The sequence below is a fragment of the Cololabis saira genome, chromosome 17, assembly GCF_033807715.1.
Source record: "Cololabis saira isolate AMF1-May2022 chromosome 17, fColSai1.1, whole genome shotgun sequence".
NCBI lineage: Eukaryota > Metazoa > Chordata > Actinopteri > Beloniformes > Belonidae > Cololabis > Cololabis saira.
This window is the reverse complement of record NC_084603.1, coordinates 16107648-16122338: the sequence shown is the minus strand read 5'-3', so window position 1 is coordinate 16122338 and position 14691 is coordinate 16107648. Positions and strand designations below refer to the sequence as shown.

Here is a 14691-nt window from a genome sequence, read left to right as displayed (position 1 = left end):
AATAGGAAATAGAGAAAACAGTTTTCCACTCGCTGTTTTAATTCCCAATTTCGATTTTCAAACATCAATGAAATCGGATAACGATCTGTTTTCCGTTTTTTATTATCAAAACAAAAGATGGGTGATAATATGTGGGAAAAAACCGGGATAAAAAAATAATTAAAAAAAAAAAAAAAGATGGGAAACGGATTATTTTGGATTATTTCTCTATTTTTATTTTGTCATTTCAGAACAAAAAACGGATGCGAAGTACACGGACCCGGACACACTCAAGTCAAAAACGCAAGAATACAGTGTAGGCAACCATTTGTGTCTGGCGTCCCCCATGATTTGTACAATAAAATAAAGTCTAAAAAAAAAAGAAAAAAAGGAAGATTTTCTTCTTCTTTTGTTTGTATCTCCAAGGCCATGGACAGTCGCCGGCGTAGTTTCTGATCCCCCCTGCTGCCTACCAGGGCTGCGTCTCGCAATAGTGTTTCTAGACAGTGAGCTTACAGCAGGCCACCAAGGTACAGATAAAGTGCTTTTTCTTTTTTTTTTCTTCTTCTTCTTCTTCTTCTTCTTAAACGTGTCACTTTAAATAATTAAACGTAAGGATGGTTTCTCAGGATATATGAAGAGTTGGAGGGAAAAATTATGCTCGTAAAAGTTCAAAAAGGCGGGAGAGATGCGCGGCGTGATCCCGGGGAGGAGACGACAGTTCAGTATAAATAATATCCACAAGTCCAACCGAAACGCCGCGGGAAGGCTTTAAAACGAGAGGATGGAGCTCGGTGGTCGCGAGACGGAGCCGGAGCCGTCGCTCCCGTTCACATTTTCATCAGAAGGGAGGATTTCTGGGTAAGACTTTTAAATGTCATGAGTCTCAAGTCCACGAGGGAGAGAGGAGAGGAGTGTGTCGAAGAAGGGATGGTTTTTGCGAGACTGTAGTAGAAAGTTCGACTTGCTGGATCTTAATAAAAACCATTTCAAACAATAAATACATTCGGGTCCTTGTAGTGTTGTTATTTGGCTCTATTAAAATATGATTACATCTAGAAATAACAAAAAAAAAAAAGGCGGAACAGTTCCGATCATGAGATGCCTCGTTCTTTTCTCCTTCTTTTTTTGATTTTCTTTGCTCCCTTATGCAGTCTCAGCGACACCCCACCTTGGCGGCCATCTTCCTCCAGCCACGTGAAAAAGAACAGGAAATGAGAAAGAAAGAAACCAAAAAAAAAAAGAGAAGGGGGGGGCATATAAATAGTAGCCGTGGCAACCGCACGTACTCCCTCCTGGGTCTTGATGACAGAGTCTGAGAATTCAGAAAAACCTCGGAAACCTCTCTTCAGTCCTTCCTCAGCCTCTGTGGGGGGAAAGGGGGGGATGACAGAGCAAAGAGTAAAGACAATGAGCAAACAGAGCAGGTCAAACATCCGCTGGTTCACACTTTTACACTGAAAACATGCGGGATGGATGCAGTGACGGTCATGTGACGGTCAGGGAGAACCGGGGGGTCAACGTCAGCTACTTTCCAGAGGGTTGAGACTCCGTGCAGCTGACGGGGAGAGAAAAGACGCTTCCCTTTTTATTCTCATTTACATCCGACCAAAAACCAGGCTGCTGAGCCTTAGAGGAGTAAAACGCCTCGTCAGAACCTTTAAGGTTTGGGAACCAGGAAACCTTCGATCAGTGACCTCGGTCACCAGACGACAACCATATGCTAATGTCATTAAAGCAAATTAAAGCAGTAGTCGGTTCTGTTTGAGTCGGCCTGTGAAATCAGGATTTAACAAGAAGCTTCCGAGGACGGGAATTAGTAGCACCGTCTCTGCGTTTGCTGCACGCTCAGACAAACTGAACGTTGTGACCTCAATCGAACTGAATCTACAGGACTATTATGGGTGAAAATTACCCAAGTCAACAAACCTAATATATCAGAAGACTATTTAGGGTCAGAAAACTGCAACGGGACGTTATATTTTGAATAAGCCCGTTACTTCTTAAATGTTTGTTTTTTTTTTATTTTAAAGTTGGCTAATCATTGGTCTGTTCAGATTAAAGGACTCACTCCCTCCTCACTTTGCTAACTCCGTTTACGTCTCAATTCAATATTCAAATTAATTTCCCTCTACTGCACTTTTTTAGTTTTGATAACTCTTTTCTTGGGGATGTTGTTCCTCTCCGGACTAAGACGGGATAACTGAGCTCGCCTCACACTTGTCACATGCATCCGGACCTCACGTGAGCGTAAACTAAACTCACATGGGCCGCATTTTTATAGTCACACATGTATGGACCTTCTGCAGGGTCACGCACCGTTTGTCATATAAGCAATACAGGTTTTTTTTTTAAGCCTTTTTTTTTTTATTAAATATGGGTGCTTGAAACGTATAAGTGACTTTTTTCTTTCTAAATCTGCTCTAACTCCATCCTACGACTCTTCATGTGAACCAGTCCTGTTGAGATAGACCTCCCCAAAATCCTCTGCACCTGAGGTGACACATGCCCCGCCGTAACCGCCGTAACCGCCCTGCCATAACTGCCCTGGTATAACCGCCCCGCCGTCACCGCCCCGCTACAACCGCCCTGCCGTAACCGCCCCGCAGTAACCGCCCCGCAGTAACCGCCCCGCAGTAACCGCCCCGCCGTAACCGCCCCGCCGTAACCGCCCTTCCGTAACCGCCCCGCTTCAACCGCCCCGCCGTCACCCGCCCCGCCGTAACCGCCTTGTTGTAACCGCCCCGCCGTAACCGCCCCGCCGTAACCGCCCCGCCGTAACCGCCCCGCCGTAACCGCCCCGCTACAACCGCCCCGCCGTAACCGCCCCGCCGTAACCGCCCCGCTACAACCGCCCCGCCGTAACCCGCCCTGCCGTAACCGCCTTGTTGTAACCGCCCCGCCGTAACCGCCCCGCCGTAACCGCCCCGCCGTAACCGCCCCGCCGTAACCGCCCCGCTACAACCGCCCCGCCGTAACCGCCCCGCCGTAACCGCCCCGCCGTAACCGCCCCGCCGTAACCGCCCCGCTACAACCGCCCCGCCGTAACCGCCCCGCCGTAACCGCCCCGCCGTCACCGCCCCGCTTTAACTGCCCTGCCAGCGAAGAGCAGCTATAATTTCCCCTGTATTAGTTATTGTGTTACTTTAAAACAGGTACTTCATAATATGAAGTAATTTCACATTATTCTAGGAAACCTATCACATATTTTAATCCAGTGACATTTATTCAACCTTAGATTGATGTAAAGTTTCACTCCCGATGGCCTACTGTTTTCTTCTTTCACTCTGCATTAAGTCTTTGCTGTGAAAACAACTGAACTGACGTTATCTGAAGAATATCAACATGTAAGTATACGACCCTGCAGAGACTCTTCAGTGTGCACAAATTCTTAAGAGCAGCACAGCAAAGTTACATTAATCATTTACACGGTTCTAAAACAAGCGTCTTATTTGTGGACTTCCTGTCCTCTGCTTTTCTATTTCAGTTCTGTTAACGTGTGGCAGATGGGCGTCTCTGTCCTCTGACACCGTTTAACATCTGCCGTTAATCCCCAGCAGCTCAGGATGAGTCTTTGAGGTGTTCACACGTAAAGATCTGGTCCCAGATCCTGACCAACGCCTGCATGGGGGTTCCCAACGACGCTGCAACTGTCAAATCAGCCTTAAAATCATCTAGTCTTAACTTTCTTAATCAGTAGTGTCAAAAATCAGATAAATATTGAAGTAAGGTTACTGCTGTGACACGGGGCTACTGTCTAGATAACAGTTTGACATATTTATAACTAGGAATGAGATATAATCAATTAGGTGAATTTTTGAGAATGTCAAGTCCCGTTAAAATAATTTAGACTCCTGCCCTATTGTTTTTGGCAGTAAGTGACATAACTGGCAATTAGGTAACGATGGAGGAAAACAGGTTCGCTCTTTATCTGTCAAATTTCCACATTAGTAGGAATGGGTGATATTTTACCGTTCACGATAAACCGTCAAAAAAAATCCCCACGGTAAGAATTTGTATCTCACTGTAAAAACGATAAATTCCCGTTTATGATGTTTTTGTGTAAAAATGATTTATGGTTCTGCGTTAAATCAACGCACAACGAAGGAAGAAAGAAAGAAAGAAAGAAAGAAAGAAAGAAGGAGAGAAAGAAAGAAAGGAGCCAGAAAGAAAGAAAGAAAGAAAGAAAGAAAGAAGGAGAGAAAGAAAGAAAGAAAGAAAGAAAGAAAGAAAGAAAGAAAGAAAGAAAGAAAGAAAGAAAGAAAGAAAGAAAGAAAGAAAGAAAGAAAGAAAGAAAGAAAGAAAGAAAGAAAGAAAGAAAGAAAGAAAGAAAGAAAGAAAGAAAGAAAGAAAGAAAGAAAGAAAGAAAGAAAAATTCCTGTTGATGACGTTTTTGTGTAACAAACATGGCGGATCTGAGAGTGAGATAGATTTATAGTTAAAAAGATGGAGTTGAATTGGTATTTTTTCTATCGACATTTTTATCGTTATCGGGATAAATGCCAGAAATTATCGTGATACATTTTTTTGTCTATACCGCCCATCCCTACACATTAGTAAACGTGGAACTGCCTACGTTTGAGTTTCTGCCTTTAACTTTAGAAGCGCTTAACTGGCTCGTGTTGTTCACTCTAATCAACAACGGTGGGAGTAACGACAATTCAACGATAATAATGCAGGCATGACGTAAAACGTCGAGCAGTGAAAGAGGATGGAGAGTGAAAGTGGAATAATAAATTATCAAGTGATTTGATTAGTAGCGAGTGATATGATTTAAAAAAAACAGCCGTGGGTTATTGTTTTGACATCTTAAGGTCATCAATCATTGTTAACAACAAAGTTGCATGTCATCATGAGGAAGAGGCTTCATGAAACACGAAAACCACTGAAAGAGAGAGGAAGTAATACAAATATATGTTAATTTAAAAAGAAGTTGATTTGATTAACTTATTTTGTGTGACACTGTGTTGTTCTGATCACATTCAGTCACTCAGGACAACATGTTTTTGTTACTTCTAGATTTAAAAAAACAGAAAACAACGTTTGAAAAGTTGAAAAACCTGCCGACTGTGTGGAGCGCAGAGACGGACCGAGCCACTGGGGTTCTCGGCAACATTGCAACTAGTAAAATTATCAAATGCACATTTCACAACGATGGTGAAACTGAAGTAGAGGGAAACATAAAAAACCTGAGCGCTTCGTCTTGAGAAAAGGCCTCAAGGCTGAAACCTTAATCAGTGATAACTTTACAGGCCGACTGAGCTGGAGCGGGAAACTCTTATTCAAGCTGCCGCCAGAAAAAGTCAGTTTTTCTGGTTTTTGTTCTGCTAAAAGTAACACAAATGTGGAGATGTATGTGATATTATTAAAACAAAACCGTTGCACATAAAGTGTTAGGGAAGTTTATCAAATCAACCGACCCTCTTCTCTCTTTTATTATTTCCTTTTCACCCTCAAAGCTTCTTTTTCCTGAATGCTGAAAGGCAACTTTGTGTTGTGAATGTCTGACAATTGTGAGACGGGGGGGAGGAATTGTATCACTATTCTTTTAACTGCATTTCCTGATAAACCGTCACTCCCAGTGACCTCCATTCAGTTGACCTCCATTTTCACAGCTCCGTTTTTCAATTCACGTGCATTTGTATCCTTTAACAGGGCTCCAGACTAACTTTTTTCACTAGGAGCACAGTAGCCCCTAACTGAAAATTTTTAGGGGCACAATCAGAAATTTTAGGAGCGCACATCGTTTATCGACACGCTAACCAAATGTTTACATTTCTACTACATTTCAGTGTATTAGTAATACGTATTTCATAATAGATTAATTAATTACCACAATGTGCTGTTTCAAATGCAGTGTTACATTTTATTGTGCATTTTTAAAGATGCCGCAACATAAAGTAAACTGACAGCACCATTGCTGTCATTATATATAAAAAAAACATACATTCACATGATAAAAAAAGTGCTTGGTAACAAAGTGCTTAGTAACCTTTCAGCCATGAATGTAACCGTTAAACACAGTACTTAACAAATGTACAAATATTGGGGGTACTGGCCAATAACATTTCCCTACTTGTGTCTTTACTAAAACCCTGAACTTACACCAGTCGACCAAATTCACTGCCTTCACTCAAATAACTAAGGATCTTACCAAGAAATATTCTTATGTCTAACCTAAAAATGCCATTACACCTGACAACACACATCACTTAAAAGGTTAGGTGTTTTTCCCACGTGTTAAAATTTAACTTTCATTTGTGTCAAGCAAATTTTAAGCAGTGTTCAAAATAAAATTATGAGACCTGCTGTATTGGAGCACATTTTCTTTTAGTTAAAACTGTAGCGGGGACAGATGTTTAGAGAAACCTATGTATGTACCGGGTGAAGGCTGATTTATGGTTCCGCGTTACAACAACGCAGAGCTCTGCGTCGATTTAAGGCGGAACCATAAATCAGGCTTTAGAGGGGGGACATATCGGAGAACAACCAGAAGAATATAGAGTGGATTAAAAATAAAAGTTAAGCAGTGAGCTACATGTGTCTCCCGTCTGGGCCATTGCAGACTCATGGCCTGAGCATGATGTTACTAAAACCCAAACATACCCGCCGCCTCTTTCTTCTAACTTTATGTGCGCGCCGCGGCGGCAGCGAGTTGTGTCGCATTAAATGTCGTCCGGGCGTAATACCTGCTTTGAGCTGGTGAAATTAAACGAAAATAAATAAATAAATAAATAGATCCCCCAACTCATTCCCTTTCACACTCATTGGCCTGCAAATATGGGGGTTCATTGAGGCACTCCTTCCACGTTTAACGTGTAAAAAAAAAAAAAAAAAAAAAAAAAACACTGGCAAATTTACTGGTCGCACGTGTGCGAGTGGACATGAAATTCAGTCGCACATACTCAAATTTTGGTCGCAAAATGCGAGCATTTGGTCGCAGTCTGGAGCCCTGTTTAATGTGTCATTTAGTCTCCTCACAGTCCGACGTGCAGCTGAACATACTGTTCACCCTCCGTCAGCTCTTACTCATTTGTACCAGCGTCTTCTCTCCCGTGAGTCACATGGCTCACTCACGGTTAATCACGCAACACCAGGAATGACAGTCACCAACATCAACATGTGGCTTTTGTTATCCTCTAAGGTTTAAACAAGGTGTTGGTCTCGTGTGTCACAGCGACTGATCGATTATTATGTTAGTAAAATATAGTTACACCCCAGTAAAGGCCCATGCATGCCAACAGCAGCAGTAAAAAAGACAAAAGTACCGTATTTTCCGGACTGTAAGTCGTGTTTTTTTGTTTTTATAGTTTGGCCGACTTATACTCTGGAGCGACTTATGTGTGAAATTTTTAACATTTTTACCGGTATATCATTTCGCCGCATCTTCTACCTCCGGAGTTAGCAGAGTTGTTTAAAAGTGACAACGAGGATGAAGATTTCATTGGATTTTAGTTATTTGGAGCGACACGGATGGTTCGGTAAACTTCTTAGCATGTTATTTATGCTATAGTTATCTGAATAACTCTTAATATGTTATGTTAACATACCAGGCACGTTCTCAGTTGTGTCATGTAACGTAAGCAAACCGTACAATAAGGGCCAATCCCAATACACCCCCTACTTTCTACCACTAGCCCTCAAAATGAAGCCACAGGCGTAGGGTCCTTGTAATCTTCCCTAGGGATTGGGACACCACTTGCTACGTCACTGCGTGGTTTACGTTCGGGTACGTAAGCGACTGCATAGTTACGTTTGCACATACGTCACACCATATCAGGAAGCCCAGAGCTAAAAGCTGTTTTAATTTCAGCTGTAGCGCTGTTAATATGCCACTTTATTAAGTTTTGATATTTTTTCAGGCGTAAAAGTAACCGTTAAGATCCCCAACCTGGGCTCAGTTTATCTAAATAACACCTGTTAAGAAATTTGCTCCGATGTTTTCAGGATGAGAAGAGATTGCGGCGATTTATGGTTCCGCGTTAAATCGACGCAGAGCCTACGGCGTAGGGTACGCAGCGCGTCGCCACGTAACCTACGCCGTAGGCTCTGCGTTGGTGTAACGCGTAACCATAAATCAGCCTTTATTCTGGCGAGATCTTCGCAACAACGACCAAGCGAGTGATTATGTACATTCACTGAGTGAATATTATGAAAGTAAAATATATATTTCTCGCTAGAAATGTAATCAAAACGCATTTTTATGCAGAAACTAACTCAAAATAATGATTTTATTCACAAAAAATTAGAAATGGCCGCCATGTTTTTTTGTTTGATTCTGTCTGCAAATGATGACGTAAAGCATTCTGGGAATTTTTTCTGGCCCTCGGTCGCAAAGTCAGTATCTGAAATCCCTCGCTGTGAAGGGCTAGATTCATACACACTAACCCTCGTTATGTCCACTACCACTACATGCAAAGAGGAATTGGGACACCACTACCCTGACAAAATTTAGGGGTAGGACTGAAAAGTAGGACTAGGGGGGGATTGGGACTGGCCCTTATTCAGCCTGTTGTTGCCTCTTCCTATTTTTATTTTAACTTGCCTTTCAAGATGACATGTCTGTTCTTGGTGTTGGATTTTATAAAATAAATTTCCCTCAAAAATGCGACTTATATGTTTTTTTCCTTCTTTATTATGCATTTTATGGCTGGTGCGACTTTGAACTCACCTACGTGTCACAGTGGGAGAGCATTGACGTTATCTCTGGACCCATGTGACCCACGGCCTTCGTGGCCTCCAAGATGGCTCTCCGGTACATCCCTTTCTTCTTGCGGTTGAAGCGGGACCTGAAGAGCTCTCTGAAGGGGGACAGTTTGGCGACGGAGAGCTGGGAGGTGGTGGGCGACCCGAACCACGCCACCTTGGCCTGCGGCCACTGGGCCTCGCAGCTGGCCGTCTCCTGCTTGCGCGTGCCGCTGATGCTGAGCACGCGCGCCGGCCACCAGGGGAAGCCGTGGATCTTCCCCCACACGATGTCGCCCACCGCCACGGCGTGGCCGTCCTCCGTCACGCACTTGGTCATGCTGCGGGTGTGCAGCCGCACCGTGAGCGGCGGCACCGTCTTGCAGTCGTCCGGCGGAGTGACGGAAGACGAGGTGACGGAAGAGAGGTCTTCGCCCGGCGCCAGGTCGCACAGCTCGGGCGAGGTGCCGTCGGAGCTGAAGGACTTGGACTCGTCCAGGCTGTCGCTGCTGCACACCGACAGGCTGGAGGAATCTGCTTTGCGCTTGCGGAAGTTGATCAGGAGGGTGAGGTCGCTGTGGCTGCGCTCCGCCTCCTCTCCGGAGCTCCCCGACCACAACTCCAGTGAGTTCTTTCCTTCGCCCAAGTCTTCGGAGAGGGGGAGGCCCGGCCCCGGCACCCGGGGGCTCCGTCTCCTCGTTCCTCCAACAAGTTCTGCCTCGTATTCCACCAAGGTCTCCTCCCCGTCTCTCTCGGGGGGTTTCAAGCGGATCTTTGGGGATGGAGAGTCCTGACCAACGGTTGCAAAAGGCCTAGTTAGTTTGAGTTTGGGAATCGATACGGTGAGGCCGGACCGCGTGGCGTCTAGAATGTGCCTCTGTTCCTTGGTGGCATCGGCGGCGGCCTTGACATCATCACTCACGCCGTTTTGCACCAGCTGTTTAGGGCAGAACGGCTTGACTGAACCGTGAACCCGTGAGGGGATCTTTATGACTTCCCCCTTTCCCTGTGGAGTGCTGTAGGATATCTTAATAACGGGGCTGTGCGGGATAACATCACCCGGAAGGTACTTTTCCCCGTCAGCCTCGCCCCTTTTGTCCTTCCTGAGGCGCTTGCTGTCGAGGCTGGTGCCGTTTTCGCGTCTTTTGGTGTCCTTGGTTGCAACGTCCTCTTTTCTTGACAGCTTAGTCGGGCTATCTTTATAATCTCCGTCGTCGTCGCTCTGCAGGGCGTTCTCTTTCCTGGAAGTCTTGGAGTTGCTCACGCCGTCTTTGCTGTCCTCGTCACTGTTTAGCGTGTTTTTGCACTTTTCGCAGAGCACCTGCCTGGGCCGCAGACGGATGGTGCTCATGGTCATGCGGCCGGGCTCTCGCGTCCGCCTCTTCTTCCTCTTGATTGGTCGCGGCGGGGGTTGAGGTACCCATTGGCTGTATGTGTGGCGCACCCATAAGGGCTGAGGGAAGGGGGCTCCTTCAAAATAAGGAGGATAAGACGCCTGTCCAGCTGGCACTGGTGTGGGGACGGGGCAGGGGAGCGGCGCGGCAGGTACGCCGCTTTCAGGGAGCGTGTTTTCGTCCTTTGGTCTTTCCGAAACCTGGCTGGGGGGGTCGGAAACCGGCTCCTCGCTCAAAATTTCGGGGATTTCACAGGGTGGTTTTGATACTGGGCAGTTCTCAAGTTTTTCTGTGAAGTCTGGTAGACAGAAAAGTCCAGTCCTGAAAAGAACGAGAGATGTAGAAACAATTAAAATCAATCATTATGAATCCTGCTTTTCTCATTGCTTTTCTAAAGCAATTTCACTATAATAAGGGACTATAAAAAGGTGCGGAGGCCGCAGTTCTTCCTTGTGAGATAACTTGAGATAAGAAAACAAAACATATATCTTCATCAGTTTAGGTCAAAGGAGAAAAGAGCACCAAAAAAGGTATAAATTACTACACCCAGTACGGCCTCCAGGAAGTAAAACAGTTTCACCATTTCTGTTTCATGGTACAAAGACAAACGACACCACTCTTCCCGTCACCTGTGTGCTGAACGTTTTAAGCAGGTGGGGGTTGGGTGCCTGCTGGGAAGAAAGCCAGGCAGCTTTCTGTCCGCCTGCCTTGGGCTGCAAAAGTATAGGTTTTTCTTTATCGCTGACTTTGTCTGCGCGATTATTTGTGCTTTTTCCGAACCCCGGAGTCAAAAAAACATGTCAAATAAAGGCCCGGCTGCCAGGAAGACTTTGACAAGTGGCTAAAAGTAAGATGGCAGGGCTTCATAAGTCAGGAGACAGCAGACAAAGAGTCTACAGGATGCCCGGGAACCCCCCACCCCTCCTCAGCATCTGATTGAACAAAAACAATCCCATGAATCACTCGGGATTCAGAGATGCAGTCAGGAGATTTCAGTTTGTTTTTGCATCCATGTCTACTTAGGGATCATATGTGGTGAGACTATTAATTAGTGCACGATTGGGGAGCCCATTTTCTTTCCCCAAGAGAAGGAGCTGGCAGGGATCCCTGAATAACCGTCTCCTGGCGAGGTTTATTCCTCACACCTCATCTAAATTATATATATATATTTATTTATTTTCTGCACACACACACGCACACACACCCTTAAAGCTGGCATGTTCACTGTGACTGACATGGCACAAACTGTACTGCTTGTGACAGAGAACAGGCCGCGCTAGTTTAGAAGTACAAGGACAGACAATATGACCTGCAAACGATTTACTGCACTGTTACCATTTTGTGTGGTGTGTACAGTGCAACTTCATGGAGATTAGTTTGAATGATACAGCTACACAATGACATTCAAAAAAGAGAAGGAAAAAAAAAAAAGAAAAAAAAAAGCTGTGATAAACAATGACGGGAAATGAATGTCCCTTAACTGAAAAGGAAGAAGTAGTCAGATTTCTGTCTGTGTCAAGGCCTGAAATATAGGTCTATTTCCCATTTGGGCGAGTTATTCTCAGGGCAGCTTGGGCTCTTACATAAAGAAGGGGCAAAGCTGGTCAGATTTTCTATAAATAGTCTAAAGCCAGTGGCTTTTAAGGTGCACAACACCAAAAGCAACACAAGCTTAAAACGTCTCAAACCTGTGATCATTAATTGTTGATTATATTAACTATTGCAGTGTTGTTATTGATATTGTGTGTCGTGTAATGTTGCTTGTATCTTTTTATCTGAGTCTTGCAGGAGGACTGCCAATGCAAATAAGCCTTTTTTGGCTACAATTGGGTATATTTACATTTTTAAATGTTCATCAATGTAGAAAATAAGGTGAAATGAAATGAAATGACAAGTAGGAATGGGCGATATTTTACCGTTCACGACAAACCGTCAAAAAAAATCCTCCCGATAAGAATTTGTCATCTCGTGGTAAAAACGATAAATTCCCGTTTATGTTTTTGTGTAAAGCTGATTTATGGTTCTGCGTTAAATCCACGCACAACGTACGTGAAGGAAGGAAGGAAGGAAGGAAGGAAGGAAGGAAGGAAGGAAGGAAGGAAGGAAGGAAGGAAGGAAGGGGGAGAAGGAAGGGAGAAAAACAAGGAAAGGAGGAAGGAAGGGAGAAAAGAGGAAGGGAAGAAGAAAGGAGAGAGCAGGAGGAAAGAAGGAAGGAAGGGAAAAAAGAGGAAGGAAGGAAGGAAGGAAGGAAGGAAGGGGGAGAAAAACAAGGAAAGGAGGAAGGAAGGGAGAAAAGAGGAAGGGAAGAAGAAAGGAGAGAGCAGGAGGAAAGAAGGAAGGAAGGGAAAAAAGAGGAAGGAAGGAAGGAAGGAAGGAAGGAAGGAAGGAAGGAAGGAAGGAAGGAAGGAAGAAGGAAGGGAGAAAAGAGGAAGGGAAGAAGAAAGGAGAGAGCAGGAGGAAAGAAGGAAGGAAGGAAATGAGCCTGAAAGAAAGAAAGAAAGAAAGAAAGAAAGAAAGAAAGAAAGAAAGAAAGAAAGAAAGAAAGATAAATTCCCATTGGTGTAGTTTAGTAGTATTTAGTATCTTTTAGAGCAGTGTTTTGGGGGCTCCAAAGACTGAATGTGGTGATAGATTTATAGTTGAAAAGGTGGAGTTGAATTGGTATTTTTTTTATCGTAATTTTTATCGTTATCGGGATAAATGCCAGAAATTATCGTGATACATTTTTTAGTCCATACCGCCCATCCCTGGTGACAAGATTATTATACAAGTAACAAACAGAAAGAGACACATAGAAGATTAGAAACTAATACATGTCAAATCATTGCTGAAAGGTCCCCTCATTTTAACATGATTATGCTTAAGTAAAAAACAGGACTTTATATTCCAGATTGTGCCTGTGGTGAACAATTATAAAGCTTATTTTAAATAAAAAGGATGTGATTTATCAAATCCCAGCTGTCATTTTCCCCATTGTTTGTTAAACATAAGGGCCTTTTATGAAATATCTCTCTTAAATAAGCAGATATACTTGTCACACAACAGGATTGTGCATTTATTTAACATGCATTTGTCCTAGTAAAGATATTGTGTGTCATGTAATGTTGCTTGTATCTTTATTACTGAGTCTTGCAGAGGGACTGCCAATTGCAAATAAGCCTTTTTGGCTACAATTGGGTATATTTACACTTGAAAATGTTCATCAATGTAGAAAATAAAGTGAAATGAAAGGAAATTACAAGGTTATTATACATGTAACATACAGAAAGAGACACATAGAAGACTAGAAACTTAATACATGTCAAATCATTGCCCTCATTTTAACATGATTATGCCTATAAGTAAAAAACAGGACTTTATATTCCAGATTGTGCCTGTGGTGAACATTATAAAGCTTATTTTAAATAAAAAGGATGTGATTTATCAAATCCCAGCTGTCATTTTCCCCATTGTTTGTTAAACATAAGGCCTTTTTTATGAAATATCCCTCTTAAATAAGCAGATATACTTGTTACAAAGCAGGATTGTGCATTTATTTAACATGCATGTGTCCTAGTAAAGAAACAACGAGGATTTTAACGGTTATTATTGAATACACGTTAGCATTTTAGCTGGATTAGGCTAACAATAAGCTACAGATAAAAGCTCTAATTCGGCATAAATCCTCCACAGTTTTCATAAACTGGGTCACTATTGTGATTTTGCATTTATAACTGCAATGATTTGAGTTATTTCACTGGTATTTTTGGAGAAAAGTGGACTGGAGGTTTCGTTAGCCGGGGGAGCTAACGTGCGGCTAACTTCTTCTTCGTTGGTTTTTAAGCGCGCTGCTAACGGCTAACCGGCTAGCTCCGGGTCGATTAAATCCGCGAAAATGGAGAAAATCGGTGGAAATAACACTCACTTTTTGCTGGATTCGAGTAAAACTCCCGTGTAGCTCCTCTCTCGGTAGGTCAGCGTCACGACCAGGGTGTCGTTCACCACATGATCCACGGTGACGGGTACCCGGGAGCCGGGCCGCAGCTCCGCGGCCGCATCCTCCATGTTTCCTGGGACCAGTGTCCGGCTTGGCGGTGCTCGATCCCGGCCAGCGGAGCCAGCGGAGCAGCGGAGCCACGGTCCGTCCTCGCGGCGCTAGCGGAGCAGGCGGAGCGGGAGTGACGCCATCAGAGTCAGCAGCAGGGGCACGGTGCTGATGTCACTGAGGAAACCCGAGCAGAGGAGGAATTAAGACTAGACCTGAGGAATAAAAACTATACATGAGGAATTAAAACTATATATGAAGCCAGGAATAAAAACTATTAATGAAACCATCAGAGGAGAGGAGAGACGGAGCTGATGTCACTGAGGAAACCCGAGCAGAGGAGGAATTAAACTACCAACCTGGGGAATAAAAACTATATATGAAACCCGAGCAGAGGACGAATTAAAACTATACATGAAGCCAGGAATTAAAACTACCTGATAGAGGAGGAATTAAAACTATACATGAGGAATTAAAACTATTAATGAGACACGATCATAGAGGAGGAATTAAAACTATACATGAAACCTGGAATAAAAACTATCAAACCTGATAGAGGAGGAATTAAAACTATACACGAGGAATAAAAACTATTAATGAAACCTGGAA

The 14691-nt window shown here is 43.8% G+C and overlaps 1 protein-coding gene across 1 annotated transcript; it reads right to left on the bottom strand.

The window, feature by feature from the left end:
* Nucleotides 1-523: 523 nt before the first annotated feature.
* Nucleotides 524-14200, bottom strand: pwwp2b (PWWP domain containing 2B). The gene is made up of 3 exons (XM_061745474.1): nt 13963-14200; nt 8651-10379; nt 524-1345 (listed from the first exon to the last, which is right to left on the bottom strand). The coding sequence occupies exons 1-2, from the start codon at nt 14100-14102 to the stop codon at nt 8651-8653; spliced, it is 1869 nt and encodes a 622-aa protein (XP_061601458.1). The 5' UTR covers nt 14103-14200; the 3' UTR covers nt 524-1345.
* Nucleotides 14201-14691: the final 491 nt, after the last annotated feature.

Coding starts and splice junctions, on each gene's coding strand:
- pwwp2b (XM_061745474.1), bottom strand. CDS start 14,102: ATGGAGGATGCGGCCGCGGAGCTGCGGCCCGGCTCCCGGGTACCCGTC. Junction 10,380..13,962: donor TTACTCGAATCCAGCAAAAA/GTGAGTGTTATT, acceptor CGTTCTTTTCAG/GACTGGACTTTTCTGTCTAC.